The sequence below is a fragment of the Chiloscyllium plagiosum genome, chromosome 18 (genome assembly GCF_004010195.1).
Source record: "Chiloscyllium plagiosum isolate BGI_BamShark_2017 chromosome 18, ASM401019v2, whole genome shotgun sequence".
NCBI lineage: Eukaryota > Metazoa > Chordata > Chondrichthyes > Orectolobiformes > Hemiscylliidae > Chiloscyllium > Chiloscyllium plagiosum.
Genome location: NC_057727.1, coordinates 53,788,629 through 53,803,714, shown reverse-complemented (window position 1 = coordinate 53,803,714; position 15,086 = coordinate 53,788,629). Strand labels below are relative to the sequence as shown.

At 40.3% G+C, this 15,086-nt stretch overlaps 1 protein-coding gene across 5 annotated transcripts in view; it reads left to right on the top strand.

The window, feature by feature from the left end:
- Positions 1–12,118, top strand: part of LOC122559217 (protein NEDD1-like) — an 83,792-nt gene extending 71,674 nt beyond the window's left edge. For all 5 annotated transcript variants that reach the window (XM_043708598.1, XM_043708600.1, XM_043708599.1 and 2 more), the window contains 3 exons: positions 3,678–3,825; positions 9,504–9,570; positions 10,704–12,118. In XM_043708598.1, the coding sequence (XP_043564533.1) occupies positions 3,678–3,825; positions 9,504–9,570; positions 10,704–10,811 (323 nt within the window). In that variant the 3' untranslated portion in view covers positions 10,812–12,118. The remainder of the gene's footprint in view (positions 1–3,677; positions 3,826–9,503; positions 9,571–10,703) is intronic.
- The last annotated feature ends 2,968 nt before the right edge of the window (positions 12,119–15,086 follow it).

Sequence of the window (15,086 nt, the reverse complement as noted above, 5' to 3'; positions counted from 1 at the left end):
GTCGGCCAGGATGGTCAGGCTTGTGGATCTTGGGAAGGAGATAGAACTGGGCAGTGCGGGGTTCCCGGACTATGAGGTTGGAAGCTGTGGGTGGGAGATCTCCTGAGGTGATGAGGTTCTGTATGGTCTGGGAGATGATGGTTTGGTGATGGGGGGTGGGGTCATGGTCGAGGGTCCTGTACAGCCGCAACATGATCTCCCAGCTCCTGTACTCCGTACTCTGACCAATAAGGGAAAGCATACCAAACGCCGCCTTCACTATCCTATCTACCTGCGACTCCACTTTCAAGGAGCTATGAACCTGCACTCCAAGGTCTCTCTGTTCAGCAACACTCCCTAAGTGTATAAGTCCTGCTAAGATTTGCTTTCCCAAAATGCAGCACCTCGCATTTATCTGAATTAAACACCATCTGCCACTTCAGTCCATTGGCCCAACTGGTCAAGATGCTGTTGTAATCTGAGGTAACCCTCTTCGCTGTCCACTACACCTCCAATTTTGATGTCATCTGCAAATTTACTAACTGTACCTCTTATGCTCATATCCAAATCATTTATGTAAATGACAAAAAGTAGAGGATCCTTGTGGCACTCCACTGGTCACAGGCCTATAGTCTGAAAAACAACCCTCCACCACCACATTTGAGCCAGTTCTGTATCCAAATGGCTACTTCTCCCTGTATTCCATGAGATCTAACCTTGCTAATCAGTCTCCCATGGGGAACCTTGTCGAATGCCTTATTGAAGTCCATATAGACCACATCTTCTGCTCTGCCCTCATCAATCTTCTTTGTTACTTCTTCAAAAAACTCAATCAAGTTTGTGAGACGTGATTTCCCACGCACAAAGTCATGTTGACTATCCCAAATCAGTCCTTGCCTTTCCAAATACAAGTACATCCTGTCCCTCAGGATTCCCTCCAACAACTTGCCCACGACCGACGTCAGGCTCCCCGGTTTATCATTCCTTGGCTTGTCTTTACCGCCCTTTTTAAACAATGGCACCACGTTTGCCAACCTCCAGTCTTCTGGCACCTCACCTGTGACTATCGCTGATCTTTGAGGGGCTCTATTCTCTCCCTAGTTACCCATTTGTCCTTAATATATTTGTAAAAACCCTTTGGATTCTCCTTAATTGTATTTGTCAATGCTATCTCATGTCCGCTTTTTGCCCTCCTGATTTTCCTCTTAAGTATACTCCTACTTTCTTTATACTCTTCTAAGGATTCACTCGATCTCTCCTGTCTATACCTAACATGTGCTTCCTTCGTTTCCTTAACCAAACCCCCAATTTCTTTAGTCATCCAGCATTCCGTATACCTACCTGCCTTCCCTTCACCCTGACAGGAATATACTTTCTCTGGATTCTCGTTATCTCATTTCTGAAGGCTTCCCATTTTCCAGCCGTCCCTTTACCTGCGAACATCTGCCTCCAATCAGCTTTCGAAAGTTCTTGCCTAATACCATCAAAATTGGCCTTTCTCCAATTTAGAACTTCAATTTTTAGATCTGGTCTATCCTTTTCCATCACAGTTTTAAAACGAATAGAATTCTGGTCGCTGGCCCCAGTGTGCTCCCCCACTGACACCTCAGTCACTTGCCCTGCCTTATTTCCCAAGAGTAGGTCAAGTTTTGCACCTTCTCTAGTAGGTACATCCACATACTGAATCAGAAAATTACTGTGGTCTGGAATTGCATGAAGGCTAGACTAGGTGAGGATGACAAATTTCCTTCCCTACGAGACATTACTGAGCCTGATGGAAATATATGACAATCATCGATGTTCAACATAAGGGCAAGTTTTTTATTGCAGGTTTTATATTGAATACAAATGTTATCGTCTACCATAATGGGATTTGAACCCATGCCCATAGAACATACTAACCCGGTGACATTACTACTCCTATCCCTCAACCAATGTTTGAGTGTTGTCCACACTGTTCTCTCACTGAAAGGTCTGCCAAACATGTTTTATTTCACACCAAGTCCCATCTACTAGCTAACCCTGTACTTACAGACTTACTTTGGCTTCAGATCTAGCAATAGCAGATTTGCTGATGACATAAAGCTGGGTGTCAGGGTGAAATGTGAGGAGGATGTTATGAGAATACAGGGTAACTTGGACAGGCTAGGTGAGTGGACGGATGTGTGGCAGATGCAGTTTAATGTGGATAAATGTGTGGTCATCCACACTGGTGGCAAGAATAAGAAGGCAGATTACTGATGTTATGAGAATACAGGGTAACTTGGACAGGCTAGATGAGTGGACGGATGTGTGGCAGATGCAGTTTAATGTGGATAAATGTGTGGTCAACCACACTGGTGGCAAGAATAGGAAGGCAGATTACTATCTAAATGGAGGCAAGTTAGGTAAAGGGGCAGTACAATGAGATCCAGATATTCTTGTACATCAGTCAATGAAAGCAAGCATGCAGGTACAGCAATGAAGAATGCTAATGGCATGCTGGCCTTCATAACAAGAGGAATTGAGTATAGGAGCAAAGAGGTCCTTCTGCAGTTGTACAGGGCCTTGGTGAGACCGCACCTAGAGTATTCTGTGCAGTTGTGGTTGCTAAATTTGAGGAAGGACATTCTGGCTATTGAGGGAGTGCAGCGTAGGTTCACGAGGTCAATTCCCAGAATGGCAAGACTATCGTATGTTGAAAGAATGGAGTGACTGGGCTTGTAAACACTTGAGTTTAGAAGGATGAGAGGGGATGTAAGATTATTAAAGGATTGGACACTCTGGAGGCAGGAAGCATGTTTCCACTGATGGATGAGTCCAGAACCAGAGGAGACAGTTTAAAAATAAGGGCTGCGCCATTTCGAACAGAGTTGAGGAAAAACTTCTTCACCCAGAGAGTGGTGGATATATGGAATGCTCTGCCTCAGAAGGGAGTGGAGGCCAAGTCTCTGGATACTTTCAAGAAAGAGATGGATAGAGCTCTTAGAGATGGTGGAATCAAGGGTTATGGGGATAAGGCAGGAACAGGATACTGATTGTGGATGATCAGCCATGATCACAATAAATGATGGTGCTGGCTCAAAGGGCTGAATGGCATACTCTTGCACCTATTGTCTATTGTCTATAATGTCTTAAAGTCACAACTCTTATCATTAGTTTTGCTTCCATTGCCCCTTGCTATTTCAGTCTCTTCCAGCTGCACAGCTCTCCGAGGTATTTGTTGTTATCTCAGTCATCCAATTCTGCTGTCTGTGCATTTGGTTATGTCAGTGCTAAATACCTTAAATGGTTGTTGTAATCACCTGAGCAAGTTGAGCCAAGTCTGTGAAACTTTTTTTTTTGATAATATGATTTGAGCCAGGGAAATTGGAATTAAATTTTTGCACAATGTGATTGCTGTCTGTTGTATTGTCTGGATTGTAAATGATTGATTGCTGCCAGTCTTAAAAAAAGGCTAATGTATTCCATTGGTTTTGTTGCTTGGTACCTACTAAAGTGAATTAGTCTTTGATTGTGTCGTGTTTAGTTAATTGGCTAATAAAGCCAATTGAGTTCTGATTTGGTTGATACATGGTCAGTTTGAGGGGTAAAATGCTACAGATAGACACTAGAGAGCAGACATTGCAAATGATGTTCTCGAATGGTCACCAAAAGCCTGAGAATAAATTTACCAGTTTTAATTAGTTGACCTATTTGCATCATTGTGTTTCTTACAGAACAAAAGCCTAATCATATGACCTTGGCCAATACTTTGAATACTCCTCCTGGCCAGGCAGGTGAAGAAGGAACAGAAGAATGGGCAGTTTCCTTGCCAAAGACCCAACTAGTACAAAACTTACTGAAAGATGCGTTGGAAGAATTCAGGTGTGTTACTCATAAGATTCAGAATAAAATTATGAAGAAGCTTGTTTAATGGATACTGTATCGTGTACTATCCAATCAAGAATTCTGCTCTCCATTTAAACTCCAACTTAGATTTCTGTGTCTACTTTCTCAACTGTCTGTATAGGGCCATATTTCAGTCTAAGTGCTCTGCCTTGATCTGCGGCAATACTCGTTTTCATAGTATCTATTTTTAAGCTTTAGTATCTTCCTGTATATTTGACTGTTTCATAGTGTATGCACCTAAATACATTTCTAAAGTACACATTTTGTTAAAGCTTCTCATTTTGCACACATCAGGACAATTTGTAAAAAAACCAGTAAAGGGGGGAAGAAAACATTTTATACTGAAATAGGGGAGTGCTGATTGTTTGGCAAGTGGATTCTGGTAGAGGTGTTGCAATGGAGAATACAGCAGTTCGTGGTGATTGACAATTAACTATCGGGCTTTGTTCAAATTTCAACCCAGGCTGATTGTTTGATTCTATGGTTAGGTCCCTGCCATGAGAAATGAACTAGCGAATGGCTGTCATTCACTTTGTTCAGTTGAAACAGGTTCAGTGTACGCACATGTTCTTGTGTGTTTAACAGGACCTATTTATTAATACATGTTGCTTCCATTACGCTCAAATGTGAGGCTGATAGTCCTAAAGAATTTGTTAGTATAATTCTCTGTACACTCAGTATTATTGATTCATACCCAACAAGCCCATGCTTTGGAAACTCATAACACAGTGTCCAACATTAGATGTAATTCTGCAGTTGGACAACATTTGCTTGAAAATTTAACATGCCAAGAATTACACTGGCAGTAAAATTGCGATTGTCCATTAGCCTTGCATTGTGGTGCACCAGCATACAGTAGAAGCAAGACATTCTTTGATGACCGAAAACTTTGTACAGTCAGGAAGGAGAGATCACGTCCAGAGGGAGAGACAGCCCGAATGAATGTACCTTTCCGATAATTTGGAGGCAGTGTGGCGATTCTGAGCAGAGGGGAAGTTTTGCTTGCTATTTTGTTTGGGAAAGCTCTTGTAACAGGATAGATTGAAACTCAGGATTAGGTGCTCAGCACAAACAAGTGACATCAGTGTGTTCATTGGTTCGTAATAGCTACTAAATTGACTGTACTATAGGTTACTTTCGGATTGAAGATAAATAGACGATATATTTGCAGGCTACAACTAAAAGACAAGTATGAATATTTTTAAAGTTAATAAAAAACTAATAACTAAAATAGAAATGCTGGGCCAGGTGTTGTATTCTAACTGTATGATATGGGAGCTTGGAGATCCCACTTTGGTTCAGTGTGACCATATCTGTAGCAAGTGTGTAGTTTGCTTGAGGAATTCTGGGTCAGAGTTGATGAGCTGGGGTCTGAGTTTCCTTGTGACACATCAAGGAGGAGCGTTTCCAGGATGCTGTGTTTCAGGATGCAGTCACATCCCTTAGCTTATCTCCATTTTAGACAGTTGTCCGGGACAGGAGGGTGAGACTATCAATGAGGTCGGTAGAGAGATCCAGGAGGTACTGCTGAAGGAGCCTCAACCCCTTGAACTTGTCTAACAGGTTTTAGATTCTAGCTCCCTGTGTGGATCAGAGCAGGGACTGTATGGAGGATGAGCTAACTGACCATAGCAGCGTGGTACAGGGAGCCATTCAATAGTGGGGAGAAAACAGATCAGAACTAGTGTAGCCAGGGAGAAGCTGCTGGGGCAGCTGAGAGGTCTGAAAGTAAATAAAACACCCAGCCAGGATGGACCACACTATAGTTTCTGAGGGAGTAATGGCTTAGGAGATTGTATAAGCATTGGTGCTGATCTTTTGGGAATTACTAGAGTCAAGGAGTGAGTCTAGGAGTCAGGGGGTGACATGGTGGCTCAGTGGTTAGCACTGCTACCTCACAGCACCAGGGACCCAGGTTCAATTCTCACCTTGGGTGACTGTGTGGAGTTTGGACATTCACCCTGTGTCTGCGTGGGTTTCCTCCAGGTGCTCCAGTTTCCTCCCACAGTCCAAAGATGTGCAGGTTAGGTGAATTGACCATGCTAAATTACCAATTATTAGGTATGTTAGTCAGGGGTAAATGTAGGGGAATGGGTCTGGGTGGATTGGACTTCGGAGGATTGGTGTGGACTTGTTGGACCGAAGAGCCTGTTTCCATGTGGTAGGAAATCTAATCTAATCAGGGGACTGGAAAAATTGTTAATGTTAAAACTCCTGTTTGTAAGGAAGGAAGGCAGAAGACAGCAACAATAGGCTGCTTAGCCTGACCTTGGTTTTTGGTAAGATTTTAAGGTTCATTATTAAGGATGAGATTGTGGAGTACTTGGAAGTGCACAGTAAATTAGGGCTGAGTCAGCACAGCTTTGTCAAGGGGAAGTCAGGCCTAAAAAATCTGTTAGAATTTTCTGAGAAGATAATGAGCAAGTTAAACAAAGGATAACCAGCAGATGTGATTTATTTGGATTTCCAGAAGGCCTTTGACAAAGTGCCACATGGGAGGCTGATAAATAAGATCACCGCATGTGGTATTAGCGCAAGGTTCTGGTAAGGATAGAGGATTGCTTGACAGACAGAAGGCAGTGAGTGGGGATAAAAGTGTCTTTTTCAGGATGCAAGCCAGTGACTAGTGGAATTTCACAACAGTCTGTGTTAGAACCACAACTATTTATGTCATAGAGATGAAACAAAGGTAGATGAAGAAACGGGATATATTGAAGGTGTAGGAGGTTGCAGAAGGATTTGGACAGGCTAGGAGAGTGGATAAGAAAGTGGCAGATGCAATACAATGTGGGGAAAGTGTGAGGTTATACAATTTGGTGGGAAGAATAGAGGCATAAACTATTTTCTAAATGGGAAAAGGCTTCAAACTAAAAGCACAAAGGAAAATGGGAGTTCTAGTTCAGAACTCTCTTGTGGTTAACATGCAGGTTCAGTTCGCAGTTAAGGCAAATGCAATGTTTGCATTCATTTCAAGAGGGCTAGAATAAGTGAGCAGAAATGCATAGCCTCCGCTGTATAAGGCTGTAGTCAGGCTGTTTTGGAATATTGTGAGCAGTTTTGGGCCCTGCATCTAATGAAGGATGTGCTGACATTGGAGGGAGTCCAGATACGTTTCACAAGAGTGATCCCAGCGATGAAAGGCATGTAATATGAGAAGTGGTTGTGGACGCTGGGTCTAATGGCATTTAGAGGATTGAAGGGGGGAATCTCATTGAAATTTACAAAATACTGAGCGACCTGGATAGAGTGGATGTGTAGAAGATGTTTACACTACTGGGGAGAGACTAAGACCCAAGGTTACCTTCTCTCCTTCTCAATCTTTCCCTTTACCTGAGGCATGGTGACCCTGGGGTTAAACCAGCATCTCTCCCTAATGAGGGAACAACCCTATGATCTGGTAAGATCATGGCAATTTTAGCTTTACCTTAAACCATATTTAAGTAGATTGCCAAAAGGTTCGTTCTTAACATATCCTATCCTTGATTCTGATATCGATGTTTCATTTGGTAGAACAAGTGCCATATTTGAAAGAATAGAGCTGAGGTGGTTTAGTTAATACACATCTGAATGCATGGCAAATGGACAGATGGGATTATGTTTGACATAAGGCATCTAGGGCTTTTGCATTTCAGGGTGGAGATGCTGAGGTTTGGATTAAGGTATGCACAATTCAAACAAAAGATGTTGTGGCCTGAGATGTGAGATTGTACATATGAGCACCAGCTAAGACAATACTTAAAGCAGGATGGTAGTCTTGCATCATTTACTGAATTGCGCTGACCACATTAAGGCAGATCTAGTATCAGAGTGAGAGGTCATATCCAGAACCGGGCCCAAGCTATGAAGGAACTTTGTAGTGGGGGAAAAAATAATATTTTTTTAACCTTAAAATAAGCTTGCCATAAAAATTTTTTATTTCTGTGGCATTGTGGACAAGCAGTTATTGTTGTGACTCCTATATGTTGAAGTGGAAAGCAATAATGCTGAGGCTGTTAAAGATTTTGAATTGCTCCTAGAATGACTGGTGTATCTCACATACTTGATTTATTTTCCTTCAATGAGCATTTTGAAAGGCATGATTTTCCATGTTCTATGACAACCAGAGATAATTTTCATAAGAATATTCCTTGTGATTTAGAATCTTGTTGTTTTGTTAACTCCGTGCAATTAACTTGAGCTGGTGCCAGTGTGTCTTGTTAGTGCAGGATGAGCGGTAAAGGGAATTTGTTTTGGTGTGGCAGACGAACATGCAAAACGGGTAAGGTAATTGCAATTTGTGATTATCAAACATGGATGATCACATGGGTCCACGAGAATGAAAAATGAGTCGTGGATGCATGTGGATAGTTGAGTTTCAAAGTTTGACAAAACCTTGCAGATCATTCTTCTTGCATTAGCCAGAAATTGAACACTTCTTTGTGAGTCTCCACACAGTCTCTAATTCAATGAGCACCATAGGTTGCTGAAAATAAATGTATAAGCTGAATATAATGCAGCTGTAGATATTCTCACAGAATACAAATGTTTTGTAAAGTTTAACTGCTTGTTTATGACTACTTGTATTCGTAGCTCCTCAGTAGTTTGCTCCATTCTTGCTGGTGAGGCTATAATAGAGTCAGACAGGGTGGAAACAGACCATTTGTTACAACTCGTCCATGCCAAGTTTCCTAAACAAAACTCGTCCTACTTTCCTGCATTTGGTCCATAATGCTGTAAACCTTTCCTATTCATGTGCCTCTCTAAAAGTCCTTTTAAATTTTGTAACTGTAGCTGCATTTGCCACTTCTAGCAATGCATTCCCGAAAAGAACCACCCTCTGTGTGAAAAGGTTGCTTCTCAGATCCCTTTTAAATCTTCTTGCTCTCATCATAAAAATATGCCCCCTAGTTTTAAACTCACTGACCCTCAGAAAAGACCTTTTCTGTTTACCTTATCTGTCTCCTTCATTATTTTATAAACCTCTATAAGGTCACCTCTCAACCTTCTATGTTCCAGCGTTTAAAACAAAAAACCCCTCTTCTTATAACTTGAGCTGTTCAGTCCTGGCAGCATCCTGGTTAATCTTTTGTGAACTCTCTCCAATTTAATATTATCCTTCATATAGCAGGGTGACCAGAACTCACCAGTATACCAGCAGTGTGTACACAGGACTCCAAAAGTGGCCTCACCAACATCCTGTGTATAACCTCAACATGACATCCCAACTCCTCTCCTCAGTCGTCTGAGCAATGAAGGCAGGCATGCTAAACGTCACCTTAACCACCCTGTCTACCTGTGATGCAACTTTCAAAGAACTATATAACTGAACCCCTAAATCTCTCTGTTCGACTGCATTACCCAGGGTCCTACTATTAATTGTGTAAGTCCTGCCCTTGTTTGTTTTACCAAATGCAATACCTCACATTTATCCAAATGAAACTCCATGTGTCACTGCTCAGTTCATTGGCCCAGTTGATCAAGATCCCTTTGTAATCTTAGATAACCTTCATCACTGTTGATCGTAGCACCAGTTTTGGTGTTTGTCGTGTCTTCTATCAGAGCCCTAAGTGACAAACTACACCTTCCCAGAATTTACCAGTTAAGAGTTTCCATCTGAGTCTTATAGTGCATATGAATCAGCTATCTTGTTTTACATGTAATTTATTCTTAATCAGTGAGGAGCACCATAAGGAGGTGGTTGGACTGCAGCTGGCCATGATTCATGCATTTCACATTCAGCAGGTATGTCTCCAGCTCTTAGACTTTGAAGCACACTTTGTGATGGGGATTCTACTTTCCTTGACTTATACAGTATAAAACGAGTGGACCATTTGGGAGTCCAACACTTAAGCACATTCTGTTCATTATATCTGAATCCTTGGGGTAAAATTATCCAATTCAATGAACCTAGGGTGCAACAAAGGCAGAACATGTTTCTATGTGCAATCTCTTTTGTAAATTTTGGGAGAATGTCCTAAATGAGTTACAAACTGTCAGATTATTTTTGCTGCTACAGGCAATAGAACATAGAACATAGAAAAATACAGCGCAGTACAGGCCCTTTGGCCCTCGATGTTGCGCCGATCCAAGCCCACCTAACCTACACTAGCCCACTATCCTCCATATGCCTATCCAGAAATGACTGACAAATATTCTGGGTCATGTATCTTCCAAAGGAGCTCACTTCATTCTAAAGAAGAGTCACTGGACCTGAAAGATTGACTCTGCTTTCTCTCCACAGATATTGCCAGACCTGCTGAGATTTTCCGCAGTTTCAGATTTTCTGGTTTCTAGCATCTGCAGTTCTTTGCTTTTTTTTCTCATATAAAACATGCCTGAATTTGATCTATATCCCTGAGTGGGATGAGGAATCCAAAGGTTCAGGCCATCTGAAAATTGTTCAAAGACCAGTAGATTTAGCTGTACATCTCCTGTGCCCTGCTAACAGTATGAATTCTATGATCATTCATTCATTTTTCCAAGTGCTGTAAATGCTGAATCCAGGTAGTTTTCTAACAGGAGTTCACACATTCACGAAACTGCTTCTTGGGTCAGCCTTGTAAATGAAACTAAAGCTATACAATTTTTCATTATCTTCGAATGATTTTTCCAGAGATTTAAGTGTATTTGTTGTGAAACTTGATAATGCCATTAAATGGCTGATATTGATAGAAAAACTCTATCCAGCTTCTGTTCATCTTTGTACAAGTCTTAGTAGGCCTCTTCTTAAATTGGTTTTGTCTGCAGGTGACTTTTGTCCAGTGAGCTACTGAGTGAATATTTATTCAGCCAGTTAATATGAACAAGCTACATTTATGTGAAGAGGGTCTGGAGTGTGGAGAGCTGTTTAATAATGTAGATTGTTTTGTTTTCAGCTTGCAATTCGTGAAGCCCTATTTAAGCACTTAAAAGTGAATGAAGAATTGCTGGAGGAATATGTGACCTTAAAGGAAGAAAATGAGTGGCTGAAGGCATTCCACTGATGTACATGTGTAAATGTGAGGCAATGCATACTGTACCCTTAACCATAGTGACCAAGAATCCTGTTTATATTCAAGTTTGGCTCAAGCTCGATCAAATATAATACTGTTTTTCTGTTGAGTTGTGATCTGAGTCACTGGTTTCTATACATGATTAGGAATGACTGCTCATATTGGTTTAGAAAGATAAATTTTATATTTCTGTTATGGTAGCAAGAGCGTCTCCTTCCCTAAAATTGGAAAAATGACTCCCCCTACTAAAGTTAGCATAATTTTCATTGAAATGTCTGGTTGCTGTTTGTATGCTGGATGTCTGTGTCTACACAGTGATTGCAAACAGATACTTCATAATGGCTGTGTGCAGTGAATGAGTTTGGTGGTGATTTATTTTTCATTTTGACTGTTCCATTTTTTGATATTTTGAAAAAATTACATACATCAGAACTGTATTGATCAGTGTGTGATAAAGTAACTGTTCTGCAGAATGTCTCTTTCCCATGTAATGGCGTACAGGGATACAGTATTGTGTAGGACTGTGAAGAATAGCTCTATTTTGAACATGTGGAATTTTCTGTAAACAAGTGCCAACATGTAACAATGAATCTTTCACTGTATCCCACCAATTGAAAAACTGTTTGAGTTTTTGAAAGTGGATGTAATGCTGTTTTTATTGATGGCTTGTAAACAGCCATGGGAAGCAAAATTGATTATTTTGTATATTGCCTCCAAGTCTTTTATGTTGCAGAAAGATGTCGAGAGAAGTTGGCAGCACTTGACAAATTATTACTTGAACGGATACATCTCTTGCAAGTGTTAGCTTTTGTTCAAACTATATATAGTTTGAGTTAAGTGTCAATTCAGGCTGCTTTTGTGTAACACTGTTGGTGATGCAGTTACATCTGGTCTTTTTTTAATGTCTACATGCAGTGGAATGAGGAAATTCAGCATTTTCTGGGGATCTCTTGGTAGATCTTATCAGATACCTGGTTGCTGGATTCATTGTATTGAGGTAATCTGTTGTTTTAACAACAATGTAATAATTTATATTCCCCCATATGAACAACTCAGCTGGATTACTCACTTAATTGACCAGAATGGAGTGTATTAATTTCACCATTATTTAACCAAGAACATTTTCTGAAGAATCTAAATAGTTTGAGGTTTATCTTGATTTCTGTTTTCTCTTGGATATTAACTTACATCCTCCTTTGCTTCAATACATGCTTCCTGTCTCCTTCAATATTCTGTAATTGAAGATAAATAATGAAACAAGCAATTGATGTGGTATTTTTAAATAGCCCCTGTTCTAATATCATGTTGTTTCCTTTTTCACAATCGTTTCTATAATTAGAAATACTTAGATTAAAGATTTTGGATTGGTAATTAAACTGCATGTGTTTCTAATCTTTGCACTTGACTTTTCTGTCCAAATCTGGTTGTCCAAAGAATTTTGTCCACTGATTTTTCTGGTGTGACCATAAGTTAATTGAGTCAGTACAAATGTGACCTCATTACAGGTGGGGGACTGGAGAACAGGATATTGGCAGAAAGACTAACCAGTTATAATCTATAAAATCTCTCAAAGACCTAGGGACCTAATGAAACTGAGGAACTAGAGTTGACTGGGTTAAAGTTTGTTAAATTCCCCTGGAACAGATGAGCTTCATCCTAGAGTTTTAAAACAGGTGGCTAGAGAGATGGTTCATGCATTGGTGATCATCTTTCAGAATTTGTAGATTCTCGAAAGCTTCCTGCAGTCTGCAAAATAGCAAATGTAGTCCAACTATTTAAGAAACAAGGAAGAGGGAGAATAGAGAACTACATACAGTTTTGACATCAGTGACAAGAAAATGTTCAAATCTGTTATTAAAGGTATGATTGCACATTTAGCATTAAATTGACAAATTTGGGAAGACTTATGAGAGAGGGAAAACATGATTTGATACTTCCTCAAACAACTTTAGAAATTAACTTGTGGCATTGGTAATGGAGAATCAGTGAATAATTGGAGGCCTCCTTTACAGGTGTCTTGTTTTGCATTGGCGTATGCTGAGTATGAATTTTAAGTGGTAATGTTTTATCTAAAATCTAGATTGTGCTTTAATTTAGCAATTAACCAAACATTACACTCTTAAGAGATGCTTAATTTTATTGCAGACCTAATTCAGTGTGCATAAGCTCTGGCAGAAGTTGTAGCTTGTTAATTTGTGGCAAGTTTAATCGTTTTTTTTTAACATTTAAGTAAGTTGTTTTCACAAAGTATAACTATACCTCCCTTAATGGGGCCATGACTGAACTTTATGCTGCTTCGGTTGTATTGAGTGTAAAATGGGTGTTTGGGGAGTGAGAGCATGAGCAAGGTCAGTAAAGGACAGGAAGACGTGCTTCTTTACCTTTTCTCAGTCTCCTATAGTTATTTCTGCAAAGAAGCTGATTAAGTACTTGTAAGTTTTTCTAATATTCTATTTGTAAGAAATTGTTTTTAAAGTTATGGGATGCAAGGTCAGCTTGGTTAAGTGAACCACACGTGGTATGAGTGAAGTCGTGGATGCATCATTTATGCTAGAGGAACACATGGGCAGGAAGTGATGCACAAATTTGAGCTCCAAGTTTCTGAACTTGAGCAGTAGCTGGAATCAGTATTATGCATTGTGAAACAAAGGACTATGTGTATTGCATATTTAGGGAGGTGATCACATCACCTCTTAGAAGCATACAGGCAATGAGGGAATAGTTGACTCGATATTCTAATCAAAGGCATGCAGTGAGGGAGTCCCTGAGTTGATCTTGTTTTCTGATTGGTGTTCCATTTTTCATAGTGGTGAGAGGGTGATGCTTCCTCAGCAAAGTGCACCCAGAGCCAAGATGGTAGCATTGGCATTATGGGTGGCTCAGCTATATATAATGGCAGGAAGGTCAGGGGAGGAATAGAATAAGAATGGAGAATCTTAAGTGATAGGGAATTCATGGTTATGGGATCAGATAATTATTTCTGCAGCCAATGACATGACTTCAGGATATATGTTGCTTTTCATGTGCCAGGGAAAAGAATGTTCCAGATTGATGGCAGGATGTTCTTCAGCAGCTGGATGATCAGCCAGAGGCATTGGCATCAGTGGCTTTGTTAGGCCATGAAAGCAGATTTCACAGAGCTCTGTCAGAGATTGAAAGGCAGTACCTCAAGCAATATCCTCAGAATTACTCCCACGCAGGTGAGCTGGAAATAGGAGAATTGATAGATTTGAGCATGTGGCTGGAAAGCTGGCGTAAGACGTTAGCCTCCTGGGCTTCAGAATTGGTTCTGGGTAAGGTGGAACCTGTATAAGACTGGGATAAATATCACTGCAGGAAAACTGGCTCATTCTGAAGGTTGGGGTGGGTAGAATTTGAAATCAGATTAGCAGGGAGATGGGAACCCAAGGGCAAATTTGGAGCAGGGATTGGACAGAAATCTAGCGAGTGACTCTGCAAGACAGAGGAGCAGCGGTTAGAAAATGTACAGCGTAGATTGGCTGTTTGAAAAAGTATATATGGAGTACAGCAGATAAAGCCAATGAGCTGGGGAAATGGGTTCACTCCTGTAGCAGATACTTGGCTAAAAGAAGTGTGAGGGCAGAGGCTTCAGAACTGCTGGCCCACTTGATCCTCAGCATAGTTAGCCTGCCACCATAACTCAATACACAAATCCAACCTTCTCTTCCTGGATTTCTGGACTATAACTATAATCTCCACATTGCTATAGCAGCACAAAGTGAAGAATTTTGTATTGAAAAGCTGAGCTGAATTGTCTCTTCAATACCTGATGGTATAACTATTCGTTTGGTAGGTAAGAGTTTAAATTCATGACACGAGTGAGCACTCTGTTAAATTTTTAAAAAATTTTTCTTCTTCTGAATGAACTGTGTAAAAATCTAAAGGTAGTTTTATACCCAACATCTCTTGCATGATGTACAAGTTTTCAGTGTGCTTCACAATTGGTGCTAATCTCAGGTTGTCCAAGAAAGCTATAATTTAAAAATTGGAAAATAACTTCTAATCATTGCACACACCAAGTTGACAAATCTGAGTTCCAAAGTAACACTTCATATTTGAATATTCAATCAGTAAAAGGTTATTGAAGTTTAATACTAATGCTGTCATTTAAATGAATAGACTGCATTTGAGCATGCTAATGCTTTGTGACAACTATAATTTATGAATTTACTTTGCATTTAAAAATAATTCCATCATCTGCAGAAACTCATTCTGTCTTAGTTTTCCAAAGCTTCTAAGGTGTAA